Below are 16,397 nucleotides of genomic sequence, written 5' to 3'. Positions count from 1 at the left end.
TATTTCCTCACGTGACGATGATGATGCGGGTGGGAACTGCATTCTCTTCATCGCTGATCACAGACCACGGTCTTCTAACGCTCACCTCACATCATTGCCAATTGCTCACTAAGGCGACTTTGCAATTGCAGTCTCAACCTTAACAATCACTGATTGCCGATTCCTCGCCAGCCGATCTTATATTGAGGCGATGAAGATGGCAACCACTCCTGCGTTGTGTGGTGGTTTCAATTTTATCGGGAAGGTATTGTGTATGTTTAGTTACGTTACGTTTATGCAATGATTCTCTACCTGTGTTTTTTCAAATTGCGTTTAGGGGCATTCGATCTAATTTTTGTTTAGTTTGGTTACCGATACACTTAAATTTACGTTACTGGTTTTAATAAAACCACTTCATTGTTTGCAAGAAAATGGTTGCTGCAAAATTAAACTAAGTTGCATGACATTGGTTAGATGAGGTAGCATTTGTCGTCTTTTACGTGAGGTATAGTTTGTTTATGTAACATATTTATACAATTAAAAGCAAAATGGTTTGAACGCCTGGTAAATCTAATCTAAAAGTACGGCATCCAAAATGTACAGTAGACACTAAACTCATGTTCAGTAAACGTTTTGAAAACTAAACTGTTGTCATCTTCAGTGCTATTGAATGAAAGTAATCCCTAGTGCGGCTTGGTAGAGTGCTTCAGGTGATTGATTAGCACATTATCTTCAAAATATCGCTTAGGTTGGGTCTCCTTGAAAATCAAGCAGCTCGAACCTAGTTCAGAGTTGTGGATGCACTAAGTTGCCAAACAAGCAATAGCGTTTATTTTATTGATGTTTTGTAGCTTTGAGGTGTTTTTTAATTCATTTAAATGTAAATAATGTCCACTGATGAGATTTTAGTTGAAAAAAATGGCAAAACTATTTATTGGAGAAAATTGATGCCGGAAGACCTCGAAGAAGTCAAGAGGATGACGGAGTGTGTACTCCATAGAGAACCAATAACCGCAACTTTGAAGGAAGTTTATTCTCCTGAAGATGTGATGCGGTTTGTGATGCCTGTCCCATCGGTGGGTAAACAATCGAAGTTGCATTTTTGAAATGTTAAAAACTTAAAACTATTAATAGTATTTAAAGAGTACATTGTTTATTATGCGGTGTAAGTGTAAGCATACAAAAAACTTCCTAAAAACACATAAATCAATAGGTATTACATTTCTTCTTTCTTATATAGCCTATAGGCTGCACTAAGTTGTGTTGAATCATTTCTGGTACGGTTAATTGTGCCCATAACGTTTATTGCCTGAATGTCCTAAGATCCTTGCAAGCGGAAAATGAAGATTTATTGGTAATATAATCATCCATGTGTCTCGGCGGTCGAGTGTACAAGTAAACACCAAAACACGGTGGCGCTCCCATGAGGCCTTATTAGCAGCCTATCATCCGCAACCCATGCACAGAACAATCTAAACGTCATTTGCTTTCGGTGGCGTCATTGCTTGGTTAAATTTCTTAAAATCTTCTCCAAAGCTTCACTTTTCTTCTAAACAAATCGTTCATATTAATTCATTTTTGTATAGATGGTATTGAAGCAGAACTATTCCATCGGCGCTTACGACGCGATGAAGGACGACAAATTGTGCTCGATGTTGCTTTTGTCACTACAAGAACCTTCAGACGAGAAGCATGACTACGCTGCCTTCTTGGAAGGAGAAAGGCCGGATGATGATTCTGGATGCATGCAGATAATCAGAGTTAGGATGTTACAATCAAAGTGAATTTATGACAAAGTAACTCAAACACCTTTTGCAGCAAATGGAAAATATAATCGAAAGGAGGATCCGTGAATCGTATTTGTGGTGACTCTATGGAAGCCCAACTGTTTTTGCCGATGAGCCACGATCGGTTTACCACTGAGATGAGGATTAGAGTCACTTGACTGGATATTTATGTTCCAGTGTTAAGTACACTGACTACACTGGTCTACAAAAAAATATTTTTACACAAATTATGTAAATAGGTGATCTTAGCTGAAATTCGACCGCTGAACTCAAATCTGAAGTCAGATTTTCAGTATCACGTAAAGTTTTTAAGATATCAATAAGCACCATATTTTAAAGGCCAAAAACAACGATAAAAAGTCAAAAAAATGTTAACAAGCAAAACAATGCTTTCAATATGTTTTCAACAATGTCACTAAACTGCTCATGCTTGAAGTTTTCAAAAAGATGGTCAACTACTGCTTTTAATCCAACCCATCTTTCTAGCATGGAACGTGGAAGGCTTAACGATTCCTTGCCATCGTCAAGCAATGGGTGCCCGATTCATGGTCCAATAAATATAAAAAATAGTTTGGCATCAGTTTTGCTAGCAGTAAAGTTTTCTTTCAAATAAACATACCCATTTCGTCTGAATCCATAGTCAAACTCAATAGCCATTCTCAATACAAATAGAAGGCATGTCTAGCTACTATTTCTGGAAGGCTAAATTGGACATGTAGGCTACGCTTCCTCCGATTGTACAATTTTCCTTTGGTGGCCAAACGTTTACAGCATAATAAGAAACTCACAGGTTCATCAATCAATAAGAACTCTTCATTTTTAGATGGAGGAAGTTCAATAGCTATCTCAGAACCATGGTAGGAGATAAAGAGTTAAAAGGCAAGCTGGATACTTTAGATTTCTTTCTGCTTGAAATTTATATATTTTTGTCCTACAAAAGCAACTATATATTTCTATAGTAATAGTAGTTTACTCATGCCATACCATTGACAGAGCAGAATACATAGCCTTCCGTTTACCGTCAAGCCACAACAGAAGCTCTGTGTTACTACATCTATAGCAATATGTAAAGTGTGGCTTTTGTTTTGATCCCCAACTTCATATAAAGTATTGCTTGTAGGCAAGCTTGTGCCTGGTGGACAGCTTCACAGATTCAGAAGGTAAAGTGTAGGTCTACTCTCCTCGTATGAATCAAAAATTTGGTTGGATGTTCAATCAACATCGTCAGGAGCTACTTGGTCTGGTACTCTTACTTGTTGGAATAGCTCTTGCGAGCTATGCTTATAACAAATATACAGCAACTTGAAAGCTACCTTGTACAACTTAACCCTATCTTAATACGAGCTGTTTCGTACGCGGAAAGCACGTCACTGGCTATCTTAGCCCCGTGCTAATTAATCGTTAATAACGGGAGCTATGAAACTCACAGAGCAAAAATACTTTACAAGATAATAGCCATGTGTATTGTGCGTATAGAAATTAAATTTTTACCCAACAAATTTATTGAAATAAATTTTTGAGATGAAAAAGCGTCAGAAAGTCTGTTTTTATTGTACTTTCCCAAAAATAGCTTTATAATTGAAATTTTTGAATTAAAAGTAATGCTAAACTAAACAAAAAATTAAATATAAGGCATTTTTAGGCGTTTTTACATTTTCAAAGTAATTGCACTAACATTTATATTGTACTAACATTAAATTATGTATATCTAGCATCGCACGAAAATGTCTAGCCACCTGAGACGAAATGCTTATTGTGAAGGGCAAGAAGGTAGAAAAATGACCAGTGTCGGTTTAGAAAATTTACAAAGAATAAAAACTAAAAGTCAAGAAATTTAACATTTCTAGCATACTTCCTTCTGTGTAATATTTCACTACTAGTGTGGGGCGTCCTCATAAAACCCCGTGTCGCTACAGATAGAGTTAAGCTTCTAAAGACATTGCTAATTTTGACAAAGCATAGCTAGTCACTGCGTGTAACTACAGCATAAGCATGGCAACAATCCCGAAAACAATGACATAGTTCCCAGATGATGAGGATGATGGCTATCCCTCGTCTTCGAGGATGATGGCCTTCGCAATAAAATAAAATCTAACGGTGAATGCTTAAATGGCTAATGAATCCAATCCTGGCTTTAAAAGTTCGGTTACATTTGGTACATTTAAGATCCTTTGGGAGAGTTGGTTAGAGTTGGTTGACTTTGAACAATGCGGGACTCTTGTTGTTTCAGCCTCTTCTAGCACGCTCAAATTTGTTCTTTTCTCTTCCCAGCTGATATTCAGAATTTTTCGCAGGCAGCGTTGTTGAAATCTTTCAAGAGTTGTAATATGGTTTCGGTAGGTGGTCCAGGTTTCGGAAGCATATAGTACTATAGTAGTGTTGTGATAACTACTGCATTGTAGACGGCGAGCTTTGTACTTTTTTGTATGTTATGGTTGTCAAATATTCGTGAGCGAAGTTTTCCAAAAGCAGTGATAGCACAATTTAAACGATGTTGTATTTCATCCTGAAGGTCAACGCTGTCTGAAATTTCACTTCCGAGGTAGCAGAAGTGTTTCACATTCTTTAGAGGTGTACCATCGAGAAGGATTTCTGGCAGAGCACTGGTACGATCTTTAAGAAGTGGTTGAAAGAGGACCTGAGTTTTGTTAATATTGACGCTAAGTCCAAGCCTCTTGTATGCTTGATGGAAAGCAATCAGAATCTGCTGTAGGTGGTTTTCACTCAGTGCTGCTACACAGTTATCTTCGGCATATTGAAATTCCATGATACTCCGTGTTGTAGTCTTTGATTTACTTTTAAGGCGAGCGAGGTTAAAAAGCTTTCCATCCATGCGGTAAGATATGTCAATGCCAAATGGAAGGTCATGGTGGACTATTTCCAAGATAGATGCAATAAAAATTACAAAAAGAGTTGGTGCTATTACGCAGCCCTGTTTCACTTTAGAGTTAACCAGGAAAGGTTTAGAACTGTTGTTGCTGGTCTGTACTCTGGCAAACATACCATCATGAAGAAGACGCAAAATACGAAAAAGTTTGTCTGGACATCCGTATTTAAAAAGTACATCCCACAGGAGATCTCTTGAGACGTGGTCGAAAGCCTTAGAGAGGTCAATAAACGCCACGTACAGTGGTTGATGTTGTTCACGACAATTTTCTTGCAATTGTCTGAGGGAAAATATCATGTCTGTGGTGCTACGCGATGGCCTGAAGCCGGCCTGAGATTCAGGATGAATCTTCTCGGATATCAGTTTGAGGCGATTGTTCAAAATACGTGCTAAGATCTTGCCAGCAGTTGCTATCTTGCCAGCAAATCCCACGATAATTTCCACACTCTGATCGATTACCTTTGCGTTTGTATATGGTGATGATATTAGCATCTTTGAAATCAGATGGAACGATTTCATTTGCCCAGATTTTGATTAGCAGTTGATGAAGGTTATGTTGGATTAAACTGCCACCTACTTTGTAAATCTCTACTGGTATTCCATCAGGGCCGGCTGTTTTGTTGTTTTTCAAGGCCATGATGGCAGTTTTGACCTCTCCGAGTGATGGTGTCTGAGAAAGAGAGTCTTCTTGTGTCATGTTGGGAATGATGTCAATCACACATTTGTCAATAACAGCTGTATGATTGAGAAGCTCCTCAAAATGTTTCTTCCATCAAGATCTTATTTCGGCTTTGCTCTTAAGTATCGTTTCTCCATCCTTACTTCTCAGAGGGGATTGTCCATGCGTGGATGGTCCGTAGACTTCTCTCATTGCATTAAAAAAGCCATGTGTGTTATTGGCATCTGCCAGCTGTTGCATTTCGTGGGCTTTCTTTTCCCACCACTGATCCTTGAGAATACGAGCAGTTCTTTGGACTTCAGCCTTACATTTTTTGTACAGGTCACGTTTTATATCAGATTGAGAGTCATTCTGGAGCGTGATAAAGACTTCTCGCTTTCTATCGATTAGTTCACTAAGAACTTTATCGTTCTCATCGAACCAATCTTGGTGGTTCTTCTTCTTATGGCCAATCGTTTCTTTGCATGTGTCGAGGATAGCCGTTTTAAGGTGATTCCAGCAATCTTCAACAGAGTCAGAAATCGAATTTTCCTGAAGACGAGTTTGGAGGCACTGTTGAAAAGTCTCACTTGACTTCTTGTTCTGAAGAGCTTCAATATTGTATTTTTGTGGAACTTTTGCTTGATCGTGGTGTTTTTTGTATGCAGTCTTATTTTTAGTATCGCTGCAATGAGACGATGGTCTGTCCAGCACTCATCGGCTCCAGTGGCAGCTCTAGTAAGGAGCACATCTTGTTGGTCACGAGATCTTACAATTACATAGTCGATGAGATGCCAATGTTTTGACCACGGATGTTGCCAAGAAACTTTCAGGCGGTTTCTTTGGCGAAATAAAGTGTTGGTTATCACCAGGTTATGCTCTGCACACTTAGTGAGAAGAAGGGTTCCGTTAGAGTTGACCTTCCCAACTCCCTCTTTTCCGATTGTACCTCTCCAGAGATCCACTTGTTTTCCGACTCTTGCATTAAAGTCTCCAAGAAGAATAACTTTGTCTTCTCGTGAAGTGTGGGACAGAACATGATCGTTGGTTATAGAAAGCTTCCTTGACTGCATCCTCTGCATCAAGTGTAGGGACATAAGCATTGATAACAGTTGCTTGTTGGCCAATTGGATTCAGAGTGTCATCAGACGAGCGTTTATTCCAACTGGCTGTTCTGTCAGTTTTGGGAGGAGGCAATTTTTAATCGAGATGATTTGTGTGCCTCAAGTTGAGTGCAGACGTTATAATCATCCTGAGAAGGCCTCCCAAATCTAATCTACATTTCTTTGAAAACTTGTCGAAAGAGACGATAACTTGTATCATACCCTTTGTCTTGATAATCTTTCCAAATTGAGGTGATAGTCAGCCCAGGATACAAATACTTCCAATTTGGAGCATGAAGCAAATTATAATGACAAAGTTGTAGATGATAACCAAGTATGTGGTCTTGAATACTCTCTCTGTTCTTCTTATTTTTTGAAGAAACTTTTCCCCTGTTATCCTCGTGCTTCGCAACACTTGCACTTGTGTTAATCTTTTCTTTAACAAATTCAGTCACTCTGCCATCTGTTTTTAGTCCAAGTGTGCGAAGAAACATAGTTTTGCAAACCACTAGCTTCGAAAAATCAGCAGATGGGAGTTCATAAGCTAGAGAGTGAAAGCGAGAATAATGGGGTGCTGATGTTCTTCTTTCAATTGGTTTAACGATGATATGGGCATTAAACCACATCCTACGCTCAGTAAAGTTGAGCTTCCAAAATTCGTTATTAATGGCTTTTCGTTCTTCTTCTGTGATTTTTGTGCTACATAGTTTTCTGCAATTAGCTTGGCAAGGTTCCAGGAGGGGATATTTTTCTGTGTTGAAATTTTGTTTTTCATTTGCAGATCGCCGTCTTTTGCTGAAAATAAACAGATAGCTATCATTAAGACAAATTGATCCATTAACAGATCCAAAATCACAAAGAATAAAGCGCATGAAAAAAAAATTGCCGTCCTTTCTTGACTTCTAGCCCTCCACGAAAAAAAAAACGTTTACCTTGGTCTTTCCTCTGCATCACTTGTCAAAGTTGCGCAGTTTAAGAGGAGAAGAGTAGGAACGCTTGACTCAGTTTCATCATCTTGGGTTTCAGCTTGAGGTGAAAACTTTATTGGTGTCTTCATTGTTGCAATCAAACACAAAATATTCACTCCCAAGTTTTTGTGATTAAAACTAATTTAATTATTAACTGATTAAAACTAATAGTCTACACAGCCTATAGGCTACCTATTAATTCAGCTAGGTAGGCTTAATTGAACGAATATTTCAAATAAACTTGAGCTGGTTTTACTTTCGCTTCGAAATCTTAAAATTATCTCACATGCTAGAGATGAGAGAGACCATAGACCAACTGGCAAGGGCAAATGGAGTAAGATGGTATGGACATGTGATAAGGAGAGAGGAAGGAAGTTTTTTTAGAAAGGCACTAGATCTAAAGGTGGATGGGAAGAGGAAACGCGGTCGTCCAAGAAGAACGTGGAAACAACAAGTGAAGGATGAATTTAAAAAAGTCGGACTGAAGGAGGAAGATGCAAGGGACAGGGTGAAATGGAGAAAAGGGATTAAAACAATTGCTGCGCGGAAACAATCGGCCACCCCCACTAGTGGGGAACAAACCGACGATGGATTATGATGATGATGATGAAGCAGGGACTGGTTTCAACACGTCATCAAACATTATTCATCAACTCCTTTTGCTGCATCATAAATTAGGCACAATGATAAAGACGTCACCATTAAAACTGTATTTGCAAATGTTAACGGCAGGGTGGCGTAGGCCTATTGGTAGTAGATTGTTAAGTACTAGCCTATTACTGGCAGCCATTAACTCTACATAAATTCTAATTTTCGATTCCTACCTTGACATGTCAGTAGCACCAGCATCTGCATCAGAATACAGCGCAATGTTATCAGAATCAGTTCAATGTCTATCAACTTCATGCCCAAGTTCATTAATACAGTAGTTTCCTTTCTTCCATCAAATTTTTCCAAAGCTAGTCGTCGTAAATGTACCTTTTCACGCGAATGCATATTATGCCAATAACTTTGCCCTCTATGTTGATGATCTATCCAAAAAGCTTAACATGTCTAAAGTGGGTTGCTATGTAGGGAATGCATTGGTAAATCACATTATGTTTGCTGATGACCTTTGCTGCTTTTGTCCAAGCCTTGTTGGTTTACGTGAATTGATTGAAATCTGCCAAGACTTTGCAAAGCAAAATGACATTACGTTTAACTGTAGTAAATCTTTTGGGGTGTTATTTAAGCCCAAACATTTTGATCTGTCTGCTTCCCCAAGGATTATTGTTGACCAAGAACCAATCGAGTTTGTTGAAAATATTAAGTATTTAGGTGTGCATATCACGTCCTCATTATCAGATGACAACGACATATTGCGACAAGTTAAATCTCTTTATTGTAGCCTACTGTAAACATATTAAAAAATAAATATAGCAAATGTTCACGAAGAGTAAAAAATGTGTTTCGTTGTTACTGTAGGCTACATCTCTTTGTGCTTGTCAACTTTGGCACAATTTTTATCGCCGTTCTTCGATCAATCGGATTAGAATTGCCTATAATGACTCATTTCGAGTTCTGCACAATGTGCCTCGCTTTACTAGTGCACGTGAATGTCAAGTTAATGCAAATGTTACAACTTTTGATGCTCTATTGCGGAAAACAGTTTATGCCTTTGTGCAACGTTGTTACAAATCTCTCAATTCTCTTATCATAGCATTAATGTCCTCAGACGCTTTCTATAAAACGACATATTTTAAACACTATAATGATATGTTGCACATGTCATCCAAGTGACTCCTTACGTCTTGTCTTTTTGTGTTTTGGTTTTAATATGGACAACCTTGTCTGATACAAATAAATAATAATAATAAGAAGGTATCCTACTACCGGTGCATTGCCTGAATGTGTATTGACTGCCCAGCGATATGAATTTAGAAGCTTTGAATTTCGCGCAAAAATGTCGTCACCGTAACAACCAGAGTTGCCAAGCATTTTCAATAAATAATACCACTAAAATGAAAATACTTTATTGGTAGATAACGGCAGGCAATATCAAGACATTTTAGTCTAGTAAAGATAAATTTTTGTGACAGTGTAACCCTCACAAATAAAGTTCCTATAAATTTGCAAACAATATAAAAATACTTGAAGTTCACTAATTTAGGGTTACCATATGTCCTCCTTTCGGAGGATTTGTCTTCCTTTTTCATGAAAAATGACTTGTCCTCCGAAGACACTCAAAAATGCCCAAATGTCCTCCTTTTTGCATAGTTGTGTCCGCATTTAATTTTAATGTATTTTAAATTTAATTTGAAACATACAAATGAATGAATGAGTTTTCCACCCACTCCCCCTTTCATTGCTGGATTGCCAAGCACGAATGAGCCAGTGAACAAGGCACCTCTGGTCCTCCGCGTTCAGTTCATTGCCTTTTTCACATGAGCACGATTGATTGCGTCACAGTGCAACTAGTATTCATGGGCAACATCTGACCAATAAATTTAGACCTTGTTTTTTTGCTGCATCTTCAGGCTGCATTAGGCCTGTATTCAGGGATATCTAGAGAAGGGAATACGAAGGCTTTTATTACGTCTGACAATAGAAGGGCTTCTGTTTATCTTAATCTCTGTTTATGGTAAAATGACAATTGACACATATAGTAATTTAATAAACTTTGTTATGACAATCTGCATTGCACTATTACGACCAGGTATGGATAGGCTATTCAATGAATGCTTATAATCACTTGTTAATTCAACTACCCGTATACTTCCTTTACACCTAGCCAACTGCAAAGGTTTTGTCAAAAACCCCCCAGCTAACTGGTAACCTTTCAACTGTCTTTTCAAACAAGTATTCTTTAAATATGCAATTGATTGAGTTTCGCTTTTAGCAGCATGATCGTTGCTTACTTCACAGTGTAGATTCTAACGATCTGTTTAAGCCTGATGCTGCGAGTTAGTTGTGGCAATATCGAATTACACGAGCTTTCGGAACACAGTTCCCTAGTCATGTGCTATGACGAATGGTGTTGAATTCAGTGAGTGGTTCTTTCATGTGGCTCTTTGGTTTAGCTTGAAGCTGCCGGCTGTTGAGTTTCTGTGCTGTTAGGCGCTATTGCTGTGAAATTTTGTTGAATCAGTTGTTAGTAGGTGACGTAGTTCAACAACCGTGCCGAATAGAAAGAACTACGTCACCTAATCTACTAACAACTGATTCAACAAAATTTCACAGCAATAGCGCCTTCACCTCACCGCAGCTCGCAGTCGACTCCAGCCACCCGCACTTGCTGTTGTTTCTCTGGGCAAGAAACTTTACGATAATTGCCTCTACCCAGTGATCGATTTCGAGTAATGGGTAGTACCAAATTTAAGTCATAAGTAGAGTAGACAATCGGAAACAGACATTGCCGTCGGCTGCAGCGTGGGTCAGGTGTACGTCGGAGGGCGTAGACCGATGAATAGCGCTCAAGTCCGCTTTCCCGCAATGCAGGATAAAGATATGACAAACAAACAAACAAGGTTTGATTCTCTGAAAGATGAAAAAGATATTCACATCATTGTGCTTGATTCCCTAAACCTGGGGTGTTGAACGTAGAAAACAAGTGGTTTTGGATATTTAACAACACTGATTATACGGTGAAACATTGATATAGTTCTTCTATTTAAAATTGCAGGTAAATTTGTAAGCAAGATTTGCTACAATGTATTTAAGAAAGCGTTTGAATTTGAACACACCAAACCTTGGTCATCAACTCATAGAAAGTGTGGTCGATGTTTCCTTTATGTTTTCTTTATGCTGTTTGCGTCACTGTATTCCAGATTTATGTTTTCGCAGTTCCTCGACGAGGTTGGTCAAGATTTAGATTGTCACATCGGCAAGACCAAGTCCTTGATGGTGGAGATATCAGCAGTTGACGATAGTTACCTCAAAATGGGCATTATGACGGAATTGAGAAAGAAGTAAGATTGTTGAAGTAACAGCAACTTTCATGTTTAACTGCAGCAGTGTTACTTCGACCTTTACGACAGGTGGAGCTCCCTGCACTGAGAAGCGCACTTGCTCAAGATCAGGAAGATGAGTTCATTTCGTTGGATGGGTTTATCCCGAGCTGAGGGTTTATCTTTTTACCACCCGGGTGTCCTGTGTGTTGCGGTCTCTGGTCGTTGCCATTCGCTTCAAAAACTTCACCACGAGGAGGTTGGCAACTCGAGTCCCAAGTAACAGCAGCTGTAACAAACTAAGTAGGATTGTGATGACTACAAATGAGATTTTGTTCAAACAATTGTTAGCCCATTTTTTTGATTAAAAAAAAAGTTTCTTTTTTACAATTACACTACTTCGATGTAGCCTATCTCTCTATTTTGTTTTTAAAATAACTATGAATAGTATGATTTTTGTTATGTTTTACAATACATTGTAAATTGTTAGTTCGTGATAATGTGATTCATGTAAGTAACAATCTTCATCTTTCCATTCAGCTATGGCTACTTTTTATTGAATCTTGTCAAAATACGTTTTGCCCATGAAATACGAGGCCCAGGCAATAGACTATTCTCAGCAAAACCAGAAATAGGCTGTTCAGACAGACCTTTAACCCAACATGCTAAAAAAGGACTAACCTTTAACCCCACATGCTCAAAATAGACTATAGTCACGTTTGAAAGAGGCAACAGCTGATGTGAGTTGGATAAAATTCACAAAGATAATTCGGCGCGTCTAGTGGTGTCGATAATTTCGACCTTTGAAAATTCCCTTGTTGAGTTCTTGGAGGCTACAACTTGCTATTACCATCCAGCCTTGTTTGACAAAAATACATAGTTGAATCAACAAACATATGTAACACAGTCTGTATATGCGTTTTATTGAAAAAATAAATTATGAAGACATGTTGATTGTGTGAGTTCGCTTTAGCAAACAATAAATTTCAGTAAATGACTGAAATTGTTTGTAGGGTAAATCCTCACCATCATGTGAAGTCTCTGTGCCGAAGGTTAACTGTCATTTTCTTCCACATGTCAAGTTCCTCTGCTGTTCTGTTTGCTTCTCCGATGCTTAACAAGTCAGTTCACAGTTTTACATCATCTCCCCAAGTTCGTCTCCTTCCTCTGCACATCTTCGTCTTTCTTTCCGCCATACCTTCAATAACCAATTGATGCCACTGGCCTTTGATCCTCTCAAAATTTTTCTCACAAATTTCATTTTTCTTTTGCTTAATCGTTTGCCCCCCTGTCTTGCACTGCAATTTTTTTCTTACGGCTTCGTTTGTCATGTGCTTTGTATATGATCAATTGATCATGTTAGTATTTTGCTATACCACCAGAGTTGAAAAACGTTACTTTTTGTGAATTTTGTTGTTGTAAGTCCAACTTTCATTTCCATATTATGACAAACTTGGTTTAACATAACAGACAATCGTTTCAGTAACAATTGCATAATATATCTCTTCTTACAAATTCCTTAAATTTTCAAACTGTCGCTTTTGCGCGATGCTTTGTTTTATGTGGAATAGCGTAAATGCTTTGCCAACGAAAATTCATGAAGTTCTGCTGATCAAATCTTGTAACCCAGGTATCAACAGGGAATTGTTTGCAGAGAAGAATTTTATTTGCTGCATATGCTCAATTAAATCATTATGTCATCTGTTTTCTGACTTGATGTTATTTTAGTATAATTTAAATCAGTTTTTGAAATGCCCGAAAAAGGTTTTATGAATAGCCGAAAACGATTGCAACTTGTCCTTGTTTTGCTACATGATCAATTCAGTCTTGTGGCTCAGTTTCTTTTGTAACGAAACATTGAAACCTTTTTATTGATGTAGCCTACTAATCTTTAACAAGCTTATTGTTTATGCTGTGTAATTAATCTATTTTGAATTAACAATGAAAGCTTTTTCTGTAAGTAAAAAATTTTGACACTTCGAAAAAAGCCTTCATCAGTTCATTCTAAAAGCTAGCGACAGTGTAATAACTGCAAAATATTTCCTTTTTATAAGCGTCATCTCAAGACAGAGTTAACCAGTTTTCAATAGATGCGTCATTGTGGTTACGCCATATTGGAAAATTACGGCAACTTTATTTTAAGTCATTTTAGTTACTTCTTCCAGCGTATCAGAATGAAAGGCGACAAGTGTTGTTTCTTAATTCGATTTTCTGTTTTGAAGGGCTGATTCGGTGGCAAGAGACAACAAGATACGGTACCTGACCAGCCTGTCCTCATCCTACTTTACTCAAAAGATTGCAGCAAAGTTAGGTTACAAAATGCTGAAAGAAATCAAGTATAAGGAATACGTCGACAAAGTCACAGGGAAGATGCCTTTGCATGACATTTTGCCTCCACATACGTCATGCCAACTACTTTGCCTGGACCTTGAATAACAAGATGTGCAGGATGGATCTTGCGAGTACAGAGCGTTGATGGATGTGTAGGGTCTCCTACCGTTCTATCCTCACCTCAGAATATCCGATCTTTCCGTTGTCTGATACAATCTGTTAACATCTGCTACTTTTAGCAACTAATTCTTAACTAATTGATTCTAATAACAACATATTTTCAAATAGTTTGTTATGAATTCCATTAATTTTTATTGAATGAGACGTCGCCATGAAATGTCGTATTCTATGACCCTAATTGCACAGAAGCAAGGCAATAAAAGCCTAATTTACTGAGTCATTTATTGCAATCAATACGTAGGTTTATCTAAATATCAATTTCGTTATTTACATGCTAGTTATCATTCATTCCTTCCCAGCTAATGATCCAGGGATGGCCAACCTGTTTAATGGAATGTGTCGCAACTATGCCAGTGAATTGTTAATGTCGAACAGTGGGGTTTTAAGTTGGGTTTGATCGATACCCTAGGGCTGAAGAGGGTGCGAACGCACTTAGTGAATGTTTTGGCTATGTTTTTGTGAGATTAATCTTTATAGCAAATGTTGTTATTGTGGTTGTTGCGTAAATTTTTTCTTAATGTGTTAACATGTCTGTCATTGAATCTTTTGCCGTTTGAGATTTCGCATTGAACCTACTCAAGCATGTCTCTGCAGGGAACCTGATGTAACAAAATTCCAACCGATTGCTCTTTCTGTTCGACCTGTTTTTCTCCCAGCCAAATGTAAGCCTTGGAAGATCCTGCTTCATCGTCTCTTTCATCGTCAGTCCACAACTCCATAAAAGAAAGGAGAACTATACAAAACATCGCCATTGAAAAGACGATATTCTCGGAGTCGACATCGCTAAACAAAAGAGACCTCAATGCTCATGCTCGACTCAGATGACGTTTGAGTCCAAACAGAAGCTTTCAAAATGTTATTATTATGAACTCAGACAAGCCTGAATAATATTGAAATTATGATATTATGGCTCTAAATGTTTAAGTGGACGACATGTCCAAGGCTACCATTAGGTAACCTATTTCAAGTTTGGCAGGAAGACTGGGCTTTTCCATCTATCTTAATCTTGAGCTCACATATCGCTTGTCGGTTGTTTAAATGGAAAACTGTCATCACTGTTTTAATTTCGCTAAGCTTCAATCTCCATTTCCGGAGGTATGCCGAAAGTGTCGACATGTCCTGGTTTTAGATCCCTTCTAATCATTCGACAAGTGCAAAGTTTCCAAATCATTAGCCTAAGCTTACTTCCCGGTTATCGTGTTTGCCAGAGAATGATATATGAGCAGAAAGTGGTTCCTGTTGATGTTGTAATATAATGTTGTAGATATCTAAGAAAAGGGAGACCTCAGGCGGAGGATGGCGTAGTGGATTATCTTCTCATCCCCTGACACTTGGATCAAGTTTGGGACTCACCAAACCTGCTTAATTGATTATTTCTGGTGCTGAAGGTAAAACTTCTGTTGTAAACGAGCTCCATGATCACGCGGACCATGTGCCTGTCCGGGACCTAGCAGAGCAGTTTGTTGGCAAGGCCTTCTTCTTCTTGGCCTTAAAGCAATCTTCACTGTCTAGGGTCATAAGATTAACTTGGTCTTCTTCCGCTTCGAAACCCAGCTTACTCCTGAAACAAATGCTTATGAGGCTTACACCGGCTGTATAGCCAGGTAGTGAGTGCCTTATTCGGCACAACTCTCGAAAGGGCGCCGGTTCGACATCGCTCAAGAGCATGCTGTTCTGTCTTTAGCAGGACACTTGAAAGCATGCCTGGAAGTCAACATGAAGATCAGCTGCCTTGCCCTTTCTTCAACAAGCTAGTGTACCTCTGGCGCCTGCATTCGACAAATTGTTTCTTTGGGAACATTAGGAAAAATATATCCTCATTATATTGTGCAGATATTTGATGTTATTCGATTACTCTGAATACACTAAATAGCTTTAACACTAGAACGGCTGAAAAATAAGTATACCTCCAACGGTCGCTGGTGTCGAAATCGACACTTTACACAGAAACTTTATTTTTCCGCAAACTTAACAATGAGAGTTCGTTTTATTTTGCAGTGATAAAATTATCTGAAGCACTTATTACTTTTGTCAGCCATTTGCGCTGTTCATTGTTTGGTTTTAGACGAAAATTATGACGTAGGCTACCAGGTTTTGATCAGTTTGAAGCTTGACTGTATCTGTATCTTGACTCTGTACGATGATCTAAAAATTCAACAGAGCGAAGACATAATTATCATAAAATTAGCGCAAGGTTTTCTTATTCAGGAGAAAAAAATCAAACAAACCAACAACCACTTTACCCAGTGCAGCCTTTGCACTCTGTGACTTTCTAGTCACCATTATCACACTTCCCACTTTCGACAGTGGCGGCAACTGTATTGTTTTTGCAATAATGTCCAGCACATTTTCTGCGTTTTCTAGATTGTCGTCCCTGCTCTTCTTCTCTCTGCAGTCCCTCTGTAGTCTCTGCAGTCCCTGCACGTCCCTGCTCTTCTTCTTCTCTCTCTCGGCTTTCGTTTCAGCACATGAGCAGTTCTCAAGCTCTCAATCTGGAGGATAAAATCACATCAGCTGATGTTGCTGCTGGAACGTTTTCTAAAAATAATCCAAGAGTTCAACGCTGCAATATCTAGCA

At 38.5% G+C, this 16,397-nt stretch overlaps 1 protein-coding gene across 1 annotated transcript; it reads left to right on the top strand.

The window, feature by feature from the left end:
• The first annotated feature begins 155 nt into the window (after nucleotides 1-155).
• On the top strand, nucleotides 156-14,889 carry LOC145775448 (uncharacterized). The gene is made up of 5 exons (XM_082586744.1): nucleotides 156-244; nucleotides 889-1,055; nucleotides 1,566-1,739; nucleotides 11,205-11,329; nucleotides 13,531-14,889. The coding sequence occupies exons 2-5, from the start codon at nucleotides 927-929 to the stop codon at nucleotides 13,742-13,744; spliced, it is 642 nt and encodes a 213-aa protein (XP_082442870.1). The 5' UTR covers nucleotides 156-244; nucleotides 889-926; the 3' UTR covers nucleotides 13,745-14,889.
• Nucleotides 14,890-16,397: the final 1,508 nt, after the last annotated feature.

The sequence above is a fragment of the Aplidium turbinatum genome, chromosome 8, assembly GCF_918807975.1.
Source record: "Aplidium turbinatum chromosome 8, kaAplTurb1.1, whole genome shotgun sequence".
In the NCBI taxonomy this organism is placed as follows: domain Eukaryota; kingdom Metazoa; phylum Chordata; class Ascidiacea; order Aplousobranchia; family Polyclinidae; genus Aplidium; species Aplidium turbinatum.
This window is presented reverse-complemented; position numbering and strand designations above follow the sequence as displayed.